Raw genomic sequence first — 17,648 nt, forward strand, 5'->3', positions numbered from 1 at the left:
TATTCCGTAAAAAAGTATTATCCATTCTATGTAAATACCTCGTGAATAATTCCCGCCACCGTTCTGCCACAGAATCTCTAGTGGACAATTTGATATCTTTTGGTATGTGTAATAAATACAACCAATCACGCGAACTCTCATCTAACACATTTTAGCTTTCCGTGAGCATCGCTGGACATCAGAGCACCGACTGTCCCCAGCTACAAGCCGATGTTCTTAAGACTTCTTGGTCAATGGAATGTCTGCTGACGATAGTTTAACACAAATGGACTTCACAAATTTGTGAACACATTATTATCCCCATGACAACGTGACGATGACCGAGTTCATCATTTTAAGGATTAGTCCAATCATCAGATAAATTCTTTATAGTTCATGTCCATACTGTCAAAACAAGGATTGTATTCTTTACCAATTCTGTCACATTGAATGCAGTATCAATTAGGCACTTTGTCCTTGACCTTGGAAGACTGGATGAGAGGTCATAACCCCGGACGGAATGATTAATAAATAATAATGTCATCAAACATGTGCCTCGTTTTCCTCATCTTCCTCTTCGTCATCGTCATCATTTTTTACAATGCAGCACATGTAACATGAAACAACGATCCCCACCAACTGAAATAAGGAATTGAATGCACACTTGATAATGCGTTGTACCATTTCAAAAACATTAGATAATGTCAATACTATAGTATATGATTTATTCAAATACATGTACACCTTGACTATTTACAAGAAATACTATACAAACCAAAAGCAATGGCACAGTAGCACATCCTATTGTAATGTACAAGGAGTGTTGTTTGATGTACTCCAATGCCTTGTCGTAGCAGCCCTGGAAATGAAAAAATAATTATATAACATTGCATAATACAGCAGTGCTAAACAACGTCTGTATATCTATCGTCAGATTTCCGTAATACTGTTTTTGTCATATATATATATATATATATATATATATATATATATATATATATATATATATATATATATATATATATATATATATAATATAGCTACAATCATGTGCATAATATTTACTTTTTGAGAAGTGTTTCATCTTCCGATGAGAAAACCCGTTTAAGCAGACATTTGCGAGGATTCAATTTTGGCATTGTTAGCCAGGGTGTTGAGATAGCTAAAATTAACTATCGCTAACAATTTATTCCTCATTACAGATTACCGCTATCTTTCTATGCGCCAAAAAAATCGCTAAAATTACTTCTCGTTAAAATTAAATGCTGATTTTCAAGGATAAATCGCTGAATTTGCGTCCCGCTAAAAATTCCACTTATACGGTATAATAAATTTTCTTACCTCCTTATATAAGCTAGGATTCTCCACTGTGCCCCTGGCTGGTGGCGGGGCCCTTACGGGGTAACCGTTAAATTCATTCCTGATGCCCTGACAGTCAAACACATTCATCCCCGGGACACAGCAGCTCTTGGGCACAAACGGATACACTGAAAGAAAGGAAATGACGTCATTATTCTTCTCTTTATATAGCCTTATCTGCTTTTTGTTATTTTTCATTGATCAAAATTGAAAATCAAACACTACAATGTATATAAAATACTTATAACTCTTGTACATCAGCTTAATGATACAGTGAACATCACGAACTGTATTTGGTCTAGTACGGCATGAACAGATTCTAAAGAAACGTGGGAGTTACGGCTTTCAAGTTAGTGTGTGTAATTGTCTGCAAGGCTCTGCAAGAGTGTTTAAGCTGAACTTTTTTAAAATTACATATAGACATAAATTCTTTTTTCACTTACTTATATGGGTCGGTCGCTTTATGTACCAATCTGTGTTTCTGTAAAATGCCCAGGACGTTTGTGAATCTTTGTCACCGTACGCACCGCAGCATTTGAGCTGAAATTTGAAAAAAAAATATCAACATTTGTGTAAATGACAAATATAAAACACAAATCAGCTACTACAATATGGAATACATGTAGCTAATAATACGTATTTAAGGGGTCTACAGACATAACAACTAGACAGAACAACTTATGTCGGTCTTTGAGGTCTGTACAACTTATTTAAGTTTAAATTTATTTTCACAAAACGTCTGTACCACTAATTAAAGAGTGTTCTATAGTTTTGACACTAGGTCTGAACCACTTCTTTACGAACTCGTGTCAACAGTTTCGACACTAGTTCTTTACCACAAATTTACGAGTGTCTATAGTTTTGACAAAAGATCTGTACACAATTGATAGGTGTCAATGGTTTTGATAGAGGTCTATTAACTTTTTTACGGGTGTCTGTAATTTTGATACTAGGTCTGTACTCTTACCGTTCTCTGCATGGCGTCCCAGGCATCCGTTATAAGATTATTTCCTGAATTTTTGTTTAGATCAACACCATACTGTCTCTCCAGTGTATACTGGAAGTGCAATTTAATGTCTTCATCAAGCTGGAAGAAAAATAAGAAGGTTCATGAACTATACATCGATATACCGGGACAATACTACCATACACCGATATACCGGGATATAACTACACATGTATTTATTTAGAGTGATTCATATTTTAGCAATTAGCAAATATATTACACTAATTCGTGATACATTCACTTCTACATTATGAATGAAAATATTAATAGCGTTCATTTATGATTGCGCTATTTAATACATGATGTATTAACATTTTGAATAAAATATAAATTTAAACTGCCGCAATTCATATCTTAATACTTCAGTTGAACTTTGGGTATTCAGAACATCGATATCTCGAATATCATGGATATATCGAAGTAAGATGGAAGTACAAAAACATTATCCACATGTATATGCATTTCTAACCTTGATTTCTTGAATTCTCGGATTTCTCTCGGTTTTTAATCGGTCCCATTGAGTTTGAGATAACAAAGTTTGACGTCATATACAGTAAAACTCGGTTATAAAGAACTCGCTTACAGGGAAATCACGGTAATAAGAAAACGTTTGAGAATCCCGTAGAAGACTTAGCACTACGTTCCTTATACGAATATAAAGAATCTCGGTTAATAGGAAGCAGAACTCGAGATCCCAATCACTTCCTTATCACCGTATGGATGACGTAATTGAAGGGATATGTAACATATCCGGGCTTACGTGGTATATACAGTATAGAAGGGGTACTAGTATGTAACATTTCCGGATTATTGTTATATATATATGACAGTTATTATCTTACTTTTCCTTTTAGAATAAATCCCATTACACTCCCACCAACCAACAATGCCAGTACCAACGTCAGCACTCCGCCATACTGTAAACAAAGTGAAAAAATATATCTAGCTGTGTCTCACTCAATATCAACTCAGGTGAAACATCCTGAGGTTTTTAGCCAAATATGGAAGTTACAGGCAAACTCTACATATAAGTGAACAATAAGAGTATTTTTGAAACTATGTACCATGTCTGTAAATAGAGATCATTTTATTACTTACAAATCCAAGAACAAACTTCTCTTTCTTCATTGTGCCACAACATCCACAAAAGGCGAGGATAAACACGGCCCCGCCCCCGCAGGTCAGAAAGTAGGCCATATACTCAAGATGAAAAATGTCGAAGAGGGCGGACAGCTCCCGGGCATTGTAATCCTTTACCAGTAGCCATATCCCCGACCCAACCACTCCGGATCCCAGTACCTGAAAAGGCAATAGAAAAACCATTTATTATTCATTTTCGTTTCATAGAAAGGGCAATTCATCAAATAAATACGGAATTAATCGTTCTTGTGTAGGGTTATATACAGGCTTCAGTTTGGATATTCTGTTCACGTCCATCTTGTTTAACCATAATGGACCTTGGGCTTAGGATTAAGATTTGATGTCATAATTAAAGACAGACATACATCTTCGACAGTGTGGTCATCTGTCAGACTCGTCACCAGGGACTGACTTCTGCAGAACACTCACCACACAAACTGGTTACCATGCAGGAACACTCTATATAAGATTCGTCTCTCCTGTAATATTGAGTGAAGAGGATCGCAAAGAAAACCTAACCAGCGTAATTAACACTGGCGGATTTAGAGGGGGCCTAGGGGACCCGGGCCCCCCTTTTGTGTCCAAAATATACTTAAGATTTAATAAATCATTTTTTTTTTGGTGTGGCGGTGGGCCTCTTCCCCGACCCCAAACTAGAACTGCCCCCCCCCCTTTTCAAGATTCCTGGATCCGCCACTGATTAATATTGATGAGGAGCATCATGTCGGCTGAGAGGGTGGTTGGATTGTGTCATACTGATCTACAAAGTGTCCTCTCAATGGAGCACAGTCATATTGTGACGTCATAGGAGTGCTTAGTTGCTCGTTTTGTAACTCAGTGCAGACCGTGTCTTGTTCTGGACAAAGTGCACACTTGATCCTCTCTGTGATGAGAGGCCATTGATCCTGTGTATAAATCGTACACAGCCTCTCGTTGATTCATATTTAATGACAAATGACATAATCTGACAACTTGGACTGAACGTTAACACTACCAAAGTCACGTGAATAGGACTTAACAAATCATTATCCCTCTGTCTCATAATTTTGGGGATTCTAATGTAGGCTGGGTCCCCAGAGACACACATCGAATCAATTTATGACGTGAAAGTTCATAGAAAACAAGCGGGAATTCCGCATTCTCCCCTTCCGTCCGAATTTTTCCTCGTATCTCACGCTTAGGCAATTGATTTACTTAAGGAGTTGTCAGAAACAATTTTACGTATCTTCGTCGGAGAGATTCTACGTGCATAAAATAATTGAGAAACACAACGAGGAGTTCGGTAGTTTGACACGTTTATGAGTTGAAAATAAACACATTTCAAAATATCATTTCTCCTTATTCTCAAGATTCACGGAAATGGTGGTTAAAAAGAATTTTTTTTTTTAAATTTTCAGTGGTTGAAATTAAATCCACGTCAAAGATGTAGAAGAAAACCGTATCCCCTTCCCTCTTTTAAAATCAGATATGCTGCATTATGCAATTTTTTCAAACATTCATATAAAAAAATAATCATACCATTATTAATAAAATACATCACATCTACGCCAATCTCAAAAGTATTAAATGCAAAATTGCACATGACGTCATATGTGACGTAAAGGCCCATTCCAGGAACAGAAGCAGCCCAAAAGTTCATAAGCTCTGTTTGCATGACAGTACAATTAACGTATTATTTATTATGACTTATTTCAGACTTTGATTGTCATTTCGGCTGTACTCTGTCTACATTTACCAAATCTCCTCACTGATCTCGCTAGATCCATTCAGAACGTCATCATTCATACGTGGACGCGATAATTGAAGAAATCCCTCGCAGGATTCCAAACAAAAAACAAAAAAAAACAATAAATCTGAAAATGATTACAGAAGAATATCCGAGCGGAAAACAGCAGCTCGTGTAAAGGAATGATTTAATAAAATGTCAGTGCGCTGAAATATAGTGTTGAGACAAGGAAATCCATCACTCCGGGAGATTAATTAAAATATCACATATCCCCGTGCTCAGGCTAAAAGAAGCAAGTGCACGCAACTGGGCCTATTTGTACATATCGCGTCCTGGACCAGAAATCAATCGGACCTAGACAAAAGCAGAGGTGGGATATTTATCATTAAAACCTACACCTGCAAAGTTCTCTTCTTTGTCCTGTTAATGAAGTTTTTATTGCTTTTTGGATTAATTCGGATTTATATGTTTTGTAGTCAATAGTGGAATTATTTATAAACACCCTTGTAGAAAACCTCTTGGTTGATATTGAATAAATATCTAAATTAATGCAGATTTTTTTAATTGTATAAGTTAGAGCCTATCAATAGAACGATAACATTGATAAAAATAATCGCTGCATAATAAAAAGATGCATTGTGTTAGCCCATAAAGTTAATTCTTGATATAAAACATTTTTTCTCTCGTTAATACCCTTTATAGTAATCAAAATAAATAACCAGACCGAACTTCCATGAGAAAATGAGTAAAATTGCTCTTTAAACTTAACAACCAATCCATTAAACCAATTAATGAATTTAAAAATTAATTAAAGCAATAAAGTCTATAAAAATCTATGTCATGTGTATGTTTGATTAGATAAATGTAAGTAAGCTTGTTCAGTCTTGATTTGTGCATAACAATACATTTTTGCACTAAAAAATAGAGGCAGTAGGTTGATGTCGATGCTGTTTTTGTTTTTAATTCAATTGTCTTATAGTATTTATTCCAATGTAACATTAACCAAACAGTGTAGATGTTTATAGACGCCAGCTAAAGACGTGCAGTCTAACAAATATGATAATATTAAGAAATCTCTCAGGACTTCCTTGTTACCAAAATGGCTCAAATTCTTTTTATTCATGTGCCAGCCATATCAGAATATTCCAATGTAGGCACTACTTAAATCCCCAAACGCCATAAGAGTCATGAAAGATAATAATATCAATATATAAGTGCATTTTTCATAAATAATCGTGTAAAAACCGAGCTGGCATAAATTGCCTTGCCTAACAAGCGTACAGAGATTAAATATACGCTTTTTTATCCTGAAAAAACTCATTAAACGTCACCCTGTATCTCCCGATGTTGCAATAACCTGGAACCCATTAATATTTACAACGTTACGGTAAACGTCAAATAAAGGAATAGCCATCAATCCGTGAGGACATCGCTTCTACTATCTCTTACAATCACCAAACAAATTCCTCTTTATACAAAATCTGGGTAAAATCGTATATTTCCAAACATTTCCAATGACACTGCGCATTTTCAAAGCGTCAGTTAACTTTAACGAGGTTACAAATAAAGAATTTGCCAATACCCCATGTCACTAACAACTAGGTAAGACTTAATAAGAGTCATTTTTCTTAATTTCAAGGTCAAAGGTCAAAGTAAACCTAAAATCGGGGATGTATTGAAAACATACTTGATTAACACCGGTGTTTGGTCGTAAAATTTAATAGGATACAGACTGTACAATGTAAATTTAATTTTGTTAATTACAGAAATAAAAAGCGCAACATTTATAAGGTCAAATAAAAAAAAATGTGCGTTTCTGGTAACATGTTAAAAAAAAGGGGGGAGGTAGAGATATTAGCTTTTTTTTTTAACTTTATTTTGAAAGCATCACTTAATTAATCAATACACTGTTTTTATCATATATACACGCACATTTCTTAATAAACATACAAAACAAAAGAAGTTTACTACCGTACTCTTTAAAACACTTGAATCGTTACATTTTACGCTGTCTGAGACATACATTTTATTGACTACACCATGAGAACACTGTACTAGTGAACAAAAATACAGTTCAAAATCCAGATCTGGAATAAAAAGTAGTAAGGTATGTGGGTAAAAAAAAAAAAAAAGGCTCGCTCGGGTTACCGGAAACACACATATTTCTTTTAGCCTAACTTTTAAGGACAAAAAACAATGTCCTTTCTAGCACCTCAAAATAATTATATAGATGAAAAAAATTGCAAGAAAACAAAAGAAAAAAAAAACAGAACTAAATTATACAATCAGCAATCTGCAGTACATATTGATGTGTCACGTAAATTTTGAATTTACAGTTTTCGGGATAACTGTAAGAACATTTAATTTTTATATTTATTGCCAGTCGGTAAAGCAAAATTACACAAGAAGTAGAGGAATAGCTGCAAAGACGGTAGTTTCGTTTGCTTGGCATCCTTACCAATCAAAACATTGGACTTGAATAATAGTAGTGGCATTATGTCATTTATGGGGTTTCTGGTTATTCTTAAAATGAGATCCATGTATTAGATTTCATAAGTACATGTACAAGGTGACGACAACCTATATAAGAACTCACCAACAAAAAGACATTGTAACAATGGAGGACCCCCGCCAAATAGTGGAAGCAGCGATCCTTCTTCCTCCGCGCCGCACGGACATGGATCCGCCTAATCCTCTGTGACGTGTCATTTGAGGTGGTGCTGTATTTCTTCTGATTTGTGCTTTTCTTTAGAGGCTAAAATGACAAGGAAATTGGGGATGATGAAGGTAGAGAGTACTTATGTGGAGTGTAATCCGATGATAAATAACAGTCCCCGACAATTATCAGTCAAAATCAAGCAGTAAAAACTATGAAAGTTTATTATCATTTTCTTAATTCATATATATCACTTAATATTTCCATGTGAGATTTTTCAGACTGTCAAAGTTGCTTGTATTCATATATAAATTCAGAGGTAATTATTGTCACGCAATCACCATAACACGTCTGGAAAGTGGTCATTCATTATCGAGGTGGGGCAGTGTGTGTATTTATTTCTTCTAAAATTCCAGACACCTTTTCTTTTTTCTGTGATTTACAGTATAGCAAGCCAGGAGGAGAATTCTAGACCATGTCTTTTGTTAGAAATAAAGCAATCGATTTTTGGCACAAAATCATAAATTCGCCGACTTCAGCATCGTCGGACATTTTAACAAAGAGGGTTCTTCCTTTTCAAAGTCGATTGTTCTAGAGCAGATGTTGAAGGAAGAACAAACCATGACGCAATGGGATTCATATTTTAGAAAAGCTGCAGAATTTTTTTTATATGTCATCACTCCTTCATTTTTAAGTGGAGAAAATAAACGCTGCCGAAACATGAGGGCTGAAGTGGTCTCTTAACAAAATACCATCAGCATTACTGTATTCATGGATATTTCATCATTAAGTTTTTTTTGTTTCTACGAATATTAATGTTTTCTGACACGGTGATAAGTGAACCACAATTCTATATAAAAACAAAGAAAGGAAGGGAGACTTTAAACGAATATCCATTACTGTATACATGTAAAATATGAAAATCTTACAACTAATTTGTTTCCTAAATCAAATTTTATTATATGTTGTAAGTGCCCCTTTTCTTTACTCGTGAAAGGGAACAACAAAAGCGTCCAATTTTGTGGAGAAAAAAATTGGCGCGAATGAAAGAAATAAGACTTACGCGTTCTAGGGTGTCTGTGGGGCCGAGTGACCTCTGGATGCTAGCCTCACAATTCCTGACCAGGTGAGCTACTTTACCTGTGGTCAGTTCTATAGAATGGTTTAATTTAGACGTCATTCTCGTTCGTGACAAAATGTTGGAATGAGGCGTCAAATATCGTCACATGGGGAACACCGGATGTTACTCAAGTGCTGTGGCTTATGTGCACATTACGAAATCTTTTTTTATATGTTTCATATTATATGGAATTACAAACATGAGAAAATTAAAAAGAAATAGAGACTAACTATTAATAAAATACTAAAAACACGAGGAAAATTGATTAAATTCTGAAGCTTGAAAATCTAGTCATTTTAATTATTTTCAAAACATTCGCCAAAGAATTTAAAAAGAAAACGGTTTACCAGGTAACACACCTGCCGTACAGTGCACACTGCACCTAAATACTACACAGGTAAAATACGAGAAAAATCTATGAAATGGGGAGTGGCAAAGGGCATTCATAAAAAAAAAACAGGACACAGGAAGAAGAATATCTGCGCTTTACACACAAAAAGCCGAGAGAAAGAGTATCTGCGCTTTACACATAAAAAGGCCCTTTTATTCACATTTAAAGTTTTACAAGTTGTTTTTTTTTTCCAAATAAATACAAGTTTTTATCAACTTACTCTAGAGTTCATAGTCCTTTTGACAATAGCTAAAAGGGACTTAATATTAATGTGTTTAAGTAATTTCGGATACGATCTGTCATACCTTGTTTTTACCAGTCTTGATACATAAGCATTTCATTACAAGGTAATTAATAAACAGTAAACAACTTTATATTCATCTTGTCATGTGACTCCGAATTCAGGATCTTTTTTAGTTTTCTAGCGTAATGTTTTATAATTTCCGGTTAGCCGACAAGCTCTCCTTGAAGGTCCAAGGGAAATACATAATGCGAGAGACAAAAGGCATTGCTCCTTCTTTTAAATAAAGACCAACGACCAGGAAAACATCCCCCCTGAGGCCCCCAAAGTCAAAGGTCACTCACTTTCTGTTATCTTAAATGCATCGCACTTCAATAGGAACACAGATTTATTATAATTTTAACAAACGTCATCCGATTCACTAAATTTTGTAGTCGTTAGCTAACGGAAAAAAGTTCCCAAAAAGAACGTGCACAAAAATTTCTACAATACCCCCCCCCCCCCCCCGAATAATCGTATTAAAATTTGAATTAAATTAGAATGAGATAAAATACTTTATTGACTAACCATAAATCATATTCACTGCAAACTGGTACTGTGAGAGGATTATATAGCGACACGGGGGATTCAGTAAGTCATTGTACTTCAGCATTCAGAAAAGTCAAGTTTTGACACAGTCAAAGCTTGCAATAAATCAGAAAACCCCTCAATAGAGCATGCAACATTGTGTTGACACAGTCAAGAACTTTGATTGACACAGTTATTAGGGCCTCTTTGTCGAGTTTACATTTTGTCAGTAAGGTTTTAAACAGAACACTCATCTTTTATCCCCTTACATCGATTCCCATTTGTCTCCCGTACTTACTCCTTCTGTGTAAACACTACTATTGAATTCTATCCCCGATATTTTTGTTTGTTTGTGTTTTATAGTGATGTAGAGGTACAATTCTTTTATGTAGCTGGAAATATTTTACATCTATAAACCATTAACTCCATCCGATTAAATTGTTTTCGCTGGAGAGGGGACGTCCGGACTTTGATGACGTCACTATTGGTCAACAAAGGGGGCACTTCATTCATACTTTGTTCTTCCAACGTTACAATTAAATTATCCGATAAGATTTTGTAACAGATTTTTGTTTACACCCGTGCACAGTCCCTCCCTTTTTCATTTCGGAAACTAATAGTTTTCACTTGCATTGTTACCTAATATTATTAAATTTATAGAACTGATGTCAACCAAAAAAAAAAAAATTCAATGCTTATAAAAATCTGTATCTTAATTCTGGAAATATATTCAATTCGTTTATTGACCAATTAAGGGCCCTCATGGGGCAAAAAGAAAGTACATTGTTAAAATGTATATAATGATTATGATCATATGATGTCTGCCCTCCCTGGTTTCTTTATTTCTATTATTCATGTCTCTGTTATATATTTCACATGTACCTCTGACTAGTTTGTACAATAATATATATTATATTGTACCCCCATGTACCAATATTTTGGTTTGAGCTATTAAATTGAACTTACTTTTGAACTTATTTTTTCCCTTTAAATCTCATATTATCTTTACCCGTTTTTTTTTTTACAACTCACCACACCAATGTGTCTAATACATATCTTACTTTCGACCAGAGTGACAGGGCAATGTGATAAGGCACCTAAATTATGGGGATTCCAATTGATTTTGTATTCTAGCGAATTCTGTACAAACGTCCCCTTACTTTTTTACTCACACGCATGCATAATTTCATGTTGGTCGGGTATTGTTCAAAATTCTTGGGATGCCCATTAAATATTCTTTTGATTCTGCAAGACGTGTATGGCAATACATTCCCTTCCATTGCCAAACAATGTACTTATGGCAGATTGATTGTAATCACGCTAAATCAATCTCTCCGCAGCCATTGATCTCCTTCTGCTAAAGACATTGTTCTCAGTGTCTTTCAAGTTTTATTTATACTCCTTTGATGTGTGAGAAATCCCCATCCACCTGGATCACCAATGATGAACCCAAATCAATGACGAAACAATTGCTTCCCCCACTTGTAGAGAGCAATTGAGAAATCCCTGTCATTTCCCTGTGACTGTATACACGGAATTCTCCTGTCTTACCTTCATTCAGAAAAGCAAATTTGGGGGGGGGGGGGGCACTCCACATTTTCAGTTTTTGGTGGGAACTACCGAGCCAATTTTTTTTTTAGACAAATCCAGTTGGGAGGGGGGTGGGGGTACAATCACATTTTCAGTTTTAGTGGGCACTACCGAGCTAAGTTTTTTACCCCCCCCCCTCCCCCGGTTCCTACAGTTGCGTAGTATTATTTGCGGTTGAGTTAACATGAGTTTGAATACTGAGCTACAACATTCAAGATTAACATTTTGTTTTGAAAATCAAAAAGTCCAATCTACATGGTCTAGGAATTTTTGGTGATGATACAAAATAAAGAGCGAGTCTGGGCTACAAAATTGAAGGTCTCTGTATTTGTCTCTTAATATCTATTTTACAAAGTAGAATGTGAAATATTCCACTAAATCGTAATCATAAATATATTGTAGATGTTGGACAAAATAACCTTTCATTCTTTGTAAATTACATATATTATCACCAGATGGCAGTAAATTCCTGTGCAATTCATAATGCTTATCGAATAATGTGTACATGAATAAATTAAGGGTAATTGCCAATACACATCACGATAAGGTCCGATTATCGACCATCAATTAAGACCGCTGGCTCTATCATTAACACGGCCATTTCAATATCTATCCATATAAATTATTAATTAAACTGACGTGTTCAAACTGACCAGTTCCTCTTTACCAATCATCTAATGCTATATGGCGAAATTGTTACGGAAACAACACTCTTAGAAGATTTTTGAAATATTTTCTGTCCTTAAAACAAATTTCACTTTTTTTAAAATGATTTTTTTTTATCAATTTCCCGTATACTACACATATCTGTAAATCTATCAGAAATAAACGACTTCCAGACTTCTCAGTTTGGTGGGTAAATTTAAGACTGACCCCCGTGTCGCTCCCCTGATATCTGATGGGGGTCCAGTGATAAAGTTGCCATGTTTCGCCTCATTCGCTGCCCTGAGAGTGTTTTCTTTTGTCCAGTTCGTAATCTCTTACATCATTATTAGTAAACAAATATCTTAATCCTGACATCTTTCCTGATATGAAATAAGAAAAACTTACCTCGAATACTTCATTAAATTCTGCCATATCCAAATTATTTAAAACCACTTTCTGAAAATAATGTTTTGGTGAAACTTTCAAGACTGCGGCACTTGACGGTTAATAAGAAACATGTGGCTTCATTCAGAGGACAGCCCGCATTTTCCAACATCGGAAAATATTCCCACGAGTAGATAGGGTGTTGAATTTCACAAAAGTTTCACAAACATGCGACAAATGTTAATGATAATTGTAGAGACAACTAACACTTAATTACACAAATAGTGGAATCACCTTCGAAACTTCATTACATCCAAATACACAAGTTGTGTCGCCTGGAGATTGCCGCGCACCCCGTGTTGCAGTGCGTCCAATCTTCTGCCCGATTCGTCCATTAATAATCCAGGCGCACGCCCTTTGTCGCAGTTCGAAACTAAATAATTCAATAAATTCGCTGCCGCATCTGTTTATTTCAATTTAACACATTATCCAAAAGAGGCAACATCCGTATATTTTGAGTTCGTGTGAAAGCTGCAGTGAATGTTTGGTCAGAGTAATACGCACACAGAAAACACAGAGAGTGGTCACAACCAAGACTCACAGAACGACGGTAAGAACTCTGTAATATAAACCAGTTTGGATCATTCTTTAAGTTCTTGAAGTAAGATTCTATCACCTTAGTTTTTTTTTTAGACAATGTAAAACGCCATTTTACAGTTCTTTTTGTAAAGTATTCCATTTTTTAAAAACGTTTCATTTATTTTTATCGGTAGTTAAGTATTATAGTATATATGTAAAGTTAGCTTTATTGATCTTGAGACTAAGAAATCTTACCTTTGAATAATTGATTGAACTTTATTACTGTATATTCTTTTGATATAAGAACTGGTCTATATTATACACCAAGACCAGACCGAGCTCAGTTTACTAGACAGGCACAGACTGCGGGATTTCACGCTCATGTTCCCCAGGGCATATAACTGGGGGTTCGAGATCCTTTATTGTTTTGTCCGTTTCATGCGGTCATATTAAAAAAAATCCAGGAGGTGTTGCTGTAATGAAACACCCCTTCGTCATCGCTGAAATATTACGTAAATGAGTTTTTCTTTGTGAGGATTGTGTAAATTCTTATGCGTATATACGCTGTAGATAATGGATTAGATATAAGTTTTCCACTCTTCTTTATTCCTTGTCGAGCGTTATTGTTTTATCGAGCGTCGGGTTGTGGATTCTTGGTTTACCCGACACCCCGTGTCTCATTCTGCCTGAGCATTTACCGGAGGAAGAGATGAATACTGCCATCATTTGGCTTTGTGACAAACGATACCTCTGTGTCTTAAGTAGACTTCTCGTAATTTAATTTGCGAAATTATTGATGAAAATGCCCAAAACGGACTTCTGCTCTGAAATTTTACACTTAACGTAGGTGTGACAGGTATGACTGGCGTGCACGCACAGGTAACAGAGTCAGAACGACAAATTAAGACGTCTTTTACAGATATATATCGAATCAGTGTTCTCTCTTCGAGTCAAAAACCTTTAAAATCAAAGCTTCTTCACGCTTTATCATTATATCTTCCTGAGGATATGCAACCATAAAATGTTTAAATAGATTTCCTTTTAGAAGTTAGTGTTAAAATCAAATGAATTAGAATTTGATATTGTGATACGATAGAAATACATTCGTATTGAGTTTTGTTTTATAATTGTTCATATCCTAACCATACTCATTGGCAATCTAGAAAACGTTTATGTAAGTCATATGGAATGATAGCAGATGATTTAATAATCTGAATAATTATCTGCAAATAGTTTCGATCAGAGATCATATTTTATAACCGTCTTTATTTTTTTTAATTTGAAAAATCTAATTTCCTAGAAACTACTTGACATATCCACTATAAAGACTCTCGGAATGATCAAGTGAAGAAATGTTTATTTGATTTTATTTTTTCTGTAAATCATTCACATAGATAAGTATTGTTTCGGTTTTGGGCCCAAAAGGTATATATAGCAATACAGACAGTTAAAGCTCTAAAGAGATTATATACAGACAAATATTGAACAAAAAGCAATACAAGATACTGCACCACCGACATGTAGATGTCAATACAGACAGTTAAAGCTCTAAAGAGATTATATACAGACAAATATTGAACAAAAAGCAATACAAGATACTGCACCACCGACATGTAGATGTCAATACAGACAGTTAAAGCTCTAAAGAGATTATATACAGACAAATATTGAACAAAAAGCAATACAAGATACTGCACCACCGACATGTAGATGTCAAGACAGACATTAAAGCTCTAAAGAGATTATATACAGACAAATATTGAACAAAAAGCAATACAAGATACTGCACCACCGACATGTAGATGTCAAGACAGACAGTTAAAGCTCTAAAGAGATTATATACAGACAAATATTGAACAAAAAGCAATACAAGATACTGCACCACCGACATGTAGATGTCAATACAGACAGTTAAAGCTCTAAAGAGATTATATACAGACAAATATTGAACAAAAGCAATACAAGATACTGCACCACCGACATGTAGATGTCAATACAGACAGTTAAAGCTCTAAAGAGATCATATACAGACAAATATTGAACACAAGCAATACAAGATACTGCACCACCGACATGTAGATGTAGTAGATTGGGAGAGCAGGTGTATATATATTTTTTTTCAAATATAGTGTATACAAACGTTTGTAAGTATATGAACAATATGAACATTATACTAACATGAATATCTTACTATATATATATATATAGTTGTCTTTCTGCAATTTTATGACATTACATCTATTTTTCTGAAAGTTTTAACTAGAAACTCACTCAGTTTGATAATTACTGATAAGTCTTCATTAATCATTTACCATATATGATGAAATTAAAATACATTTTTTTTTCACAAAAATTTGCAAATCTAAAAAAATTATAATAATTACATGAATAAGGAGACTGAAAACAAATGGCGTGTAAGAATGATTACAGACTAACAGCTACATCTTCGCAAGCCAAGGGTTTTCGGTCCGCTTCGCTCTTATATGGAGAGCGAAGCGGACCGAAAACCCTTGGTTTGCGAAGATGAACAGCTAGGGTACTTTTGCATTTGTATGGGAATATGTGAAGTACATTCTATCGTGTTTACTCCGAAAGGGAGGGTTGGGGGTGATAGTGTATTCGTGTCGCAGCCATAATGAGGAGCCCTTACCCTGAATGAATTCAATTTAGTGTGTTGTTCTTCATGAAAGAATGTTGTATTGACATTACTAGTATCTTGGAAGACAAGGTCAAAGGGAATGAGAATATAGAACCTTAATTGCTTTAGTATGCCAATGAGTATTGTAAAAGCACATATTTTTGTGGGGTCAAATTTTCGTGGTTTGAGCAAAATAAATTGGGTTCGTGTGAATTTCATTTCTTGGAGGAAGAATTGTTGAGTAGTAATATAAGTGGAGAATTCCATTGGTGGACATAAATACGTGAGTCTCCCCATACCTTGAAAACAACGAAAATTAACCTCCATAAAAATGAGTGATTTCGCAGTACTAATTTAATTAAATTAATTTTTCACGTGTTATTATCACACTGTGAAAATAACAGTCTTCTACTCCTATATTGTTAAATTACTTTGTCCATATTTTATGTTAAAATTACCATAATAAAGTTTATTTAATAAAACCTGTCTATTTTTTTTTTAAAAACTTATTGACTTCATCGTTTGCATAATTCTTGTGGATTCGCTGAGAAATATTGTTAATAAAGAAACACCTAATAAGGACAAAAGGAAAACGAAAATGATACACAGAAAATTCAATGTTTTATATTTCACTCATGAGACATGGTTTTAAAAGGACATAGACGCACTAAGTTCTGAGTGCACTCATAGAGTTGAGTTGTCATGGTGTTATACTCCGTGTGGTGGTCAGGATAAAAACACTTGCAATGCCGGTTTGTTTACAATTTTGCATTTCCTCCCTTATTTAACTTACATGAACATTCTTCATACGTGTTCATTGACAACGGCATTCTTCATCATGGAAGGCTTCCGTACGTTGGGTGCGATCGCAACCCCTTTAAAAGCAAAAACGTACTCCAACATATCATTTCTGAACATATAGATTCATTATTCATCCGTGTGAAATAATGCTGCTAGATAAAAATATTTGAAAGAATTGCTTCTAGAATTCACCAGAACACACTGAATTGGTGCCCATTTTTTAGTTCGTGAAAGTTCAGGGATATATGCCGATCCAGAACACCCGAAAATAATAGTTTTGATAATATTTAGATAAAAAGAAGTTTCTAAACTTTAATGATATATCGATCTGAAACGCTCTTACAACATGTGAAAATATTTAACAAAAATTTGAAGGCTATAAACTTAAAATCTCCATGTGTCTGTCTGTGGAAGGCAAGATTTTCTTCGCAGTGCTTGCGAGAAAGATGACGTCCTATATAGATGAGAACGGATATGGGGATATGTGGATACATCAGTGCAGAAAGGGGAATACCAAGGTTCCAAGGAGATCACACCAGTGTCATCTCACAACTGATCGCGGAGAGCAAGACACCAAAGTTATAGGATGTACTATATCTGTAGTCCTTTTCGTTATGGCAATGAATCTTTTGATAAAGGCGGGAAGACGATAGACCAGGGGACCAAAGACCAAGGCAGACATCAGGCAGCCACCGAGCAGACGCTGAATAGAGGATTTAACCTTCACCACGTAAACAACGCTTACAGGTGAGATTGGAATGAAGAGCCATAGAGAAACATCCACTTGGGCCGGAATGAAGTTCAAGCCTGTCAAATCGAGGTGTTT

General features: G+C 35.1%; 1 protein-coding gene across 2 annotated transcripts; it reads right to left on the bottom strand.

Annotated features, from left to right (window-relative positions):
- Positions 1–334: 334 nt before the first annotated feature.
- Positions 335–13,358, bottom strand: LOC133200711 (tetraspanin-18-like). Of its 2 annotated transcripts, none has more exons than XM_061336481.1 (9): positions 8,930–9,074; positions 7,807–7,965; positions 3,443–3,643; positions 3,187–3,261; positions 2,306–2,425; positions 1,782–1,878; positions 1,321–1,466; positions 755–838; positions 335–618 (listed from the first exon to the last, which is right to left on the bottom strand). In XM_061336481.1, exons 1-9 carry the CDS (start codon positions 9,044–9,046, stop codon positions 523–525), a joined length of 1,095 nt encoding a protein of 364 aa, XP_061192465.1. In that variant the 5' UTR covers positions 9,047–9,074; the 3' UTR covers positions 335–522. The 2 variants fall into 2 exon arrangements, with proteins under 2 accessions (XP_061192465.1, XP_061192466.1); XM_061336482.1 differs by lacking the exon at positions 8,930–9,074 and adding an exon at positions 12,826–13,358 and having other exon boundaries at positions 336–618.
- Positions 13,359–17,648: the final 4,290 nt, after the last annotated feature.

Source organism: Saccostrea echinata, unplaced genomic scaffold (assembly GCF_033153115.1).
Source record: "Saccostrea echinata isolate AGI-Se365-2 ecotype Australia unplaced genomic scaffold, CSIRO_AGI_Sech_v1 ptg000041l, whole genome shotgun sequence".
NCBI lineage: Eukaryota > Metazoa > Mollusca > Bivalvia > Ostreida > Ostreidae > Saccostrea > Saccostrea echinata.

Excerpts from the sequence above, each read along its gene's own strand:
- LOC133200711 (XM_061336481.1), bottom strand. The coding sequence starts at position 9,046 with ATGACGTCTAAATTAAACCATTCTATAGAACTGACCACAGGTAAAGTA. Across the intron at positions 7,966-8,929 it reads CCACAGACACCCTAGAACGC|CCTCTAAAGAAAAGCACAAA; the intron begins GTAAGTCTTATT and ends TTGTCATTTTAG. Across the intron at positions 3,262-3,442 it reads AGAAGTTTGTTCTTGGATTT|TATGGCGGAGTGCTGACGTT; the intron begins GTAAGTAATAAA and ends CTTTGTTTACAG.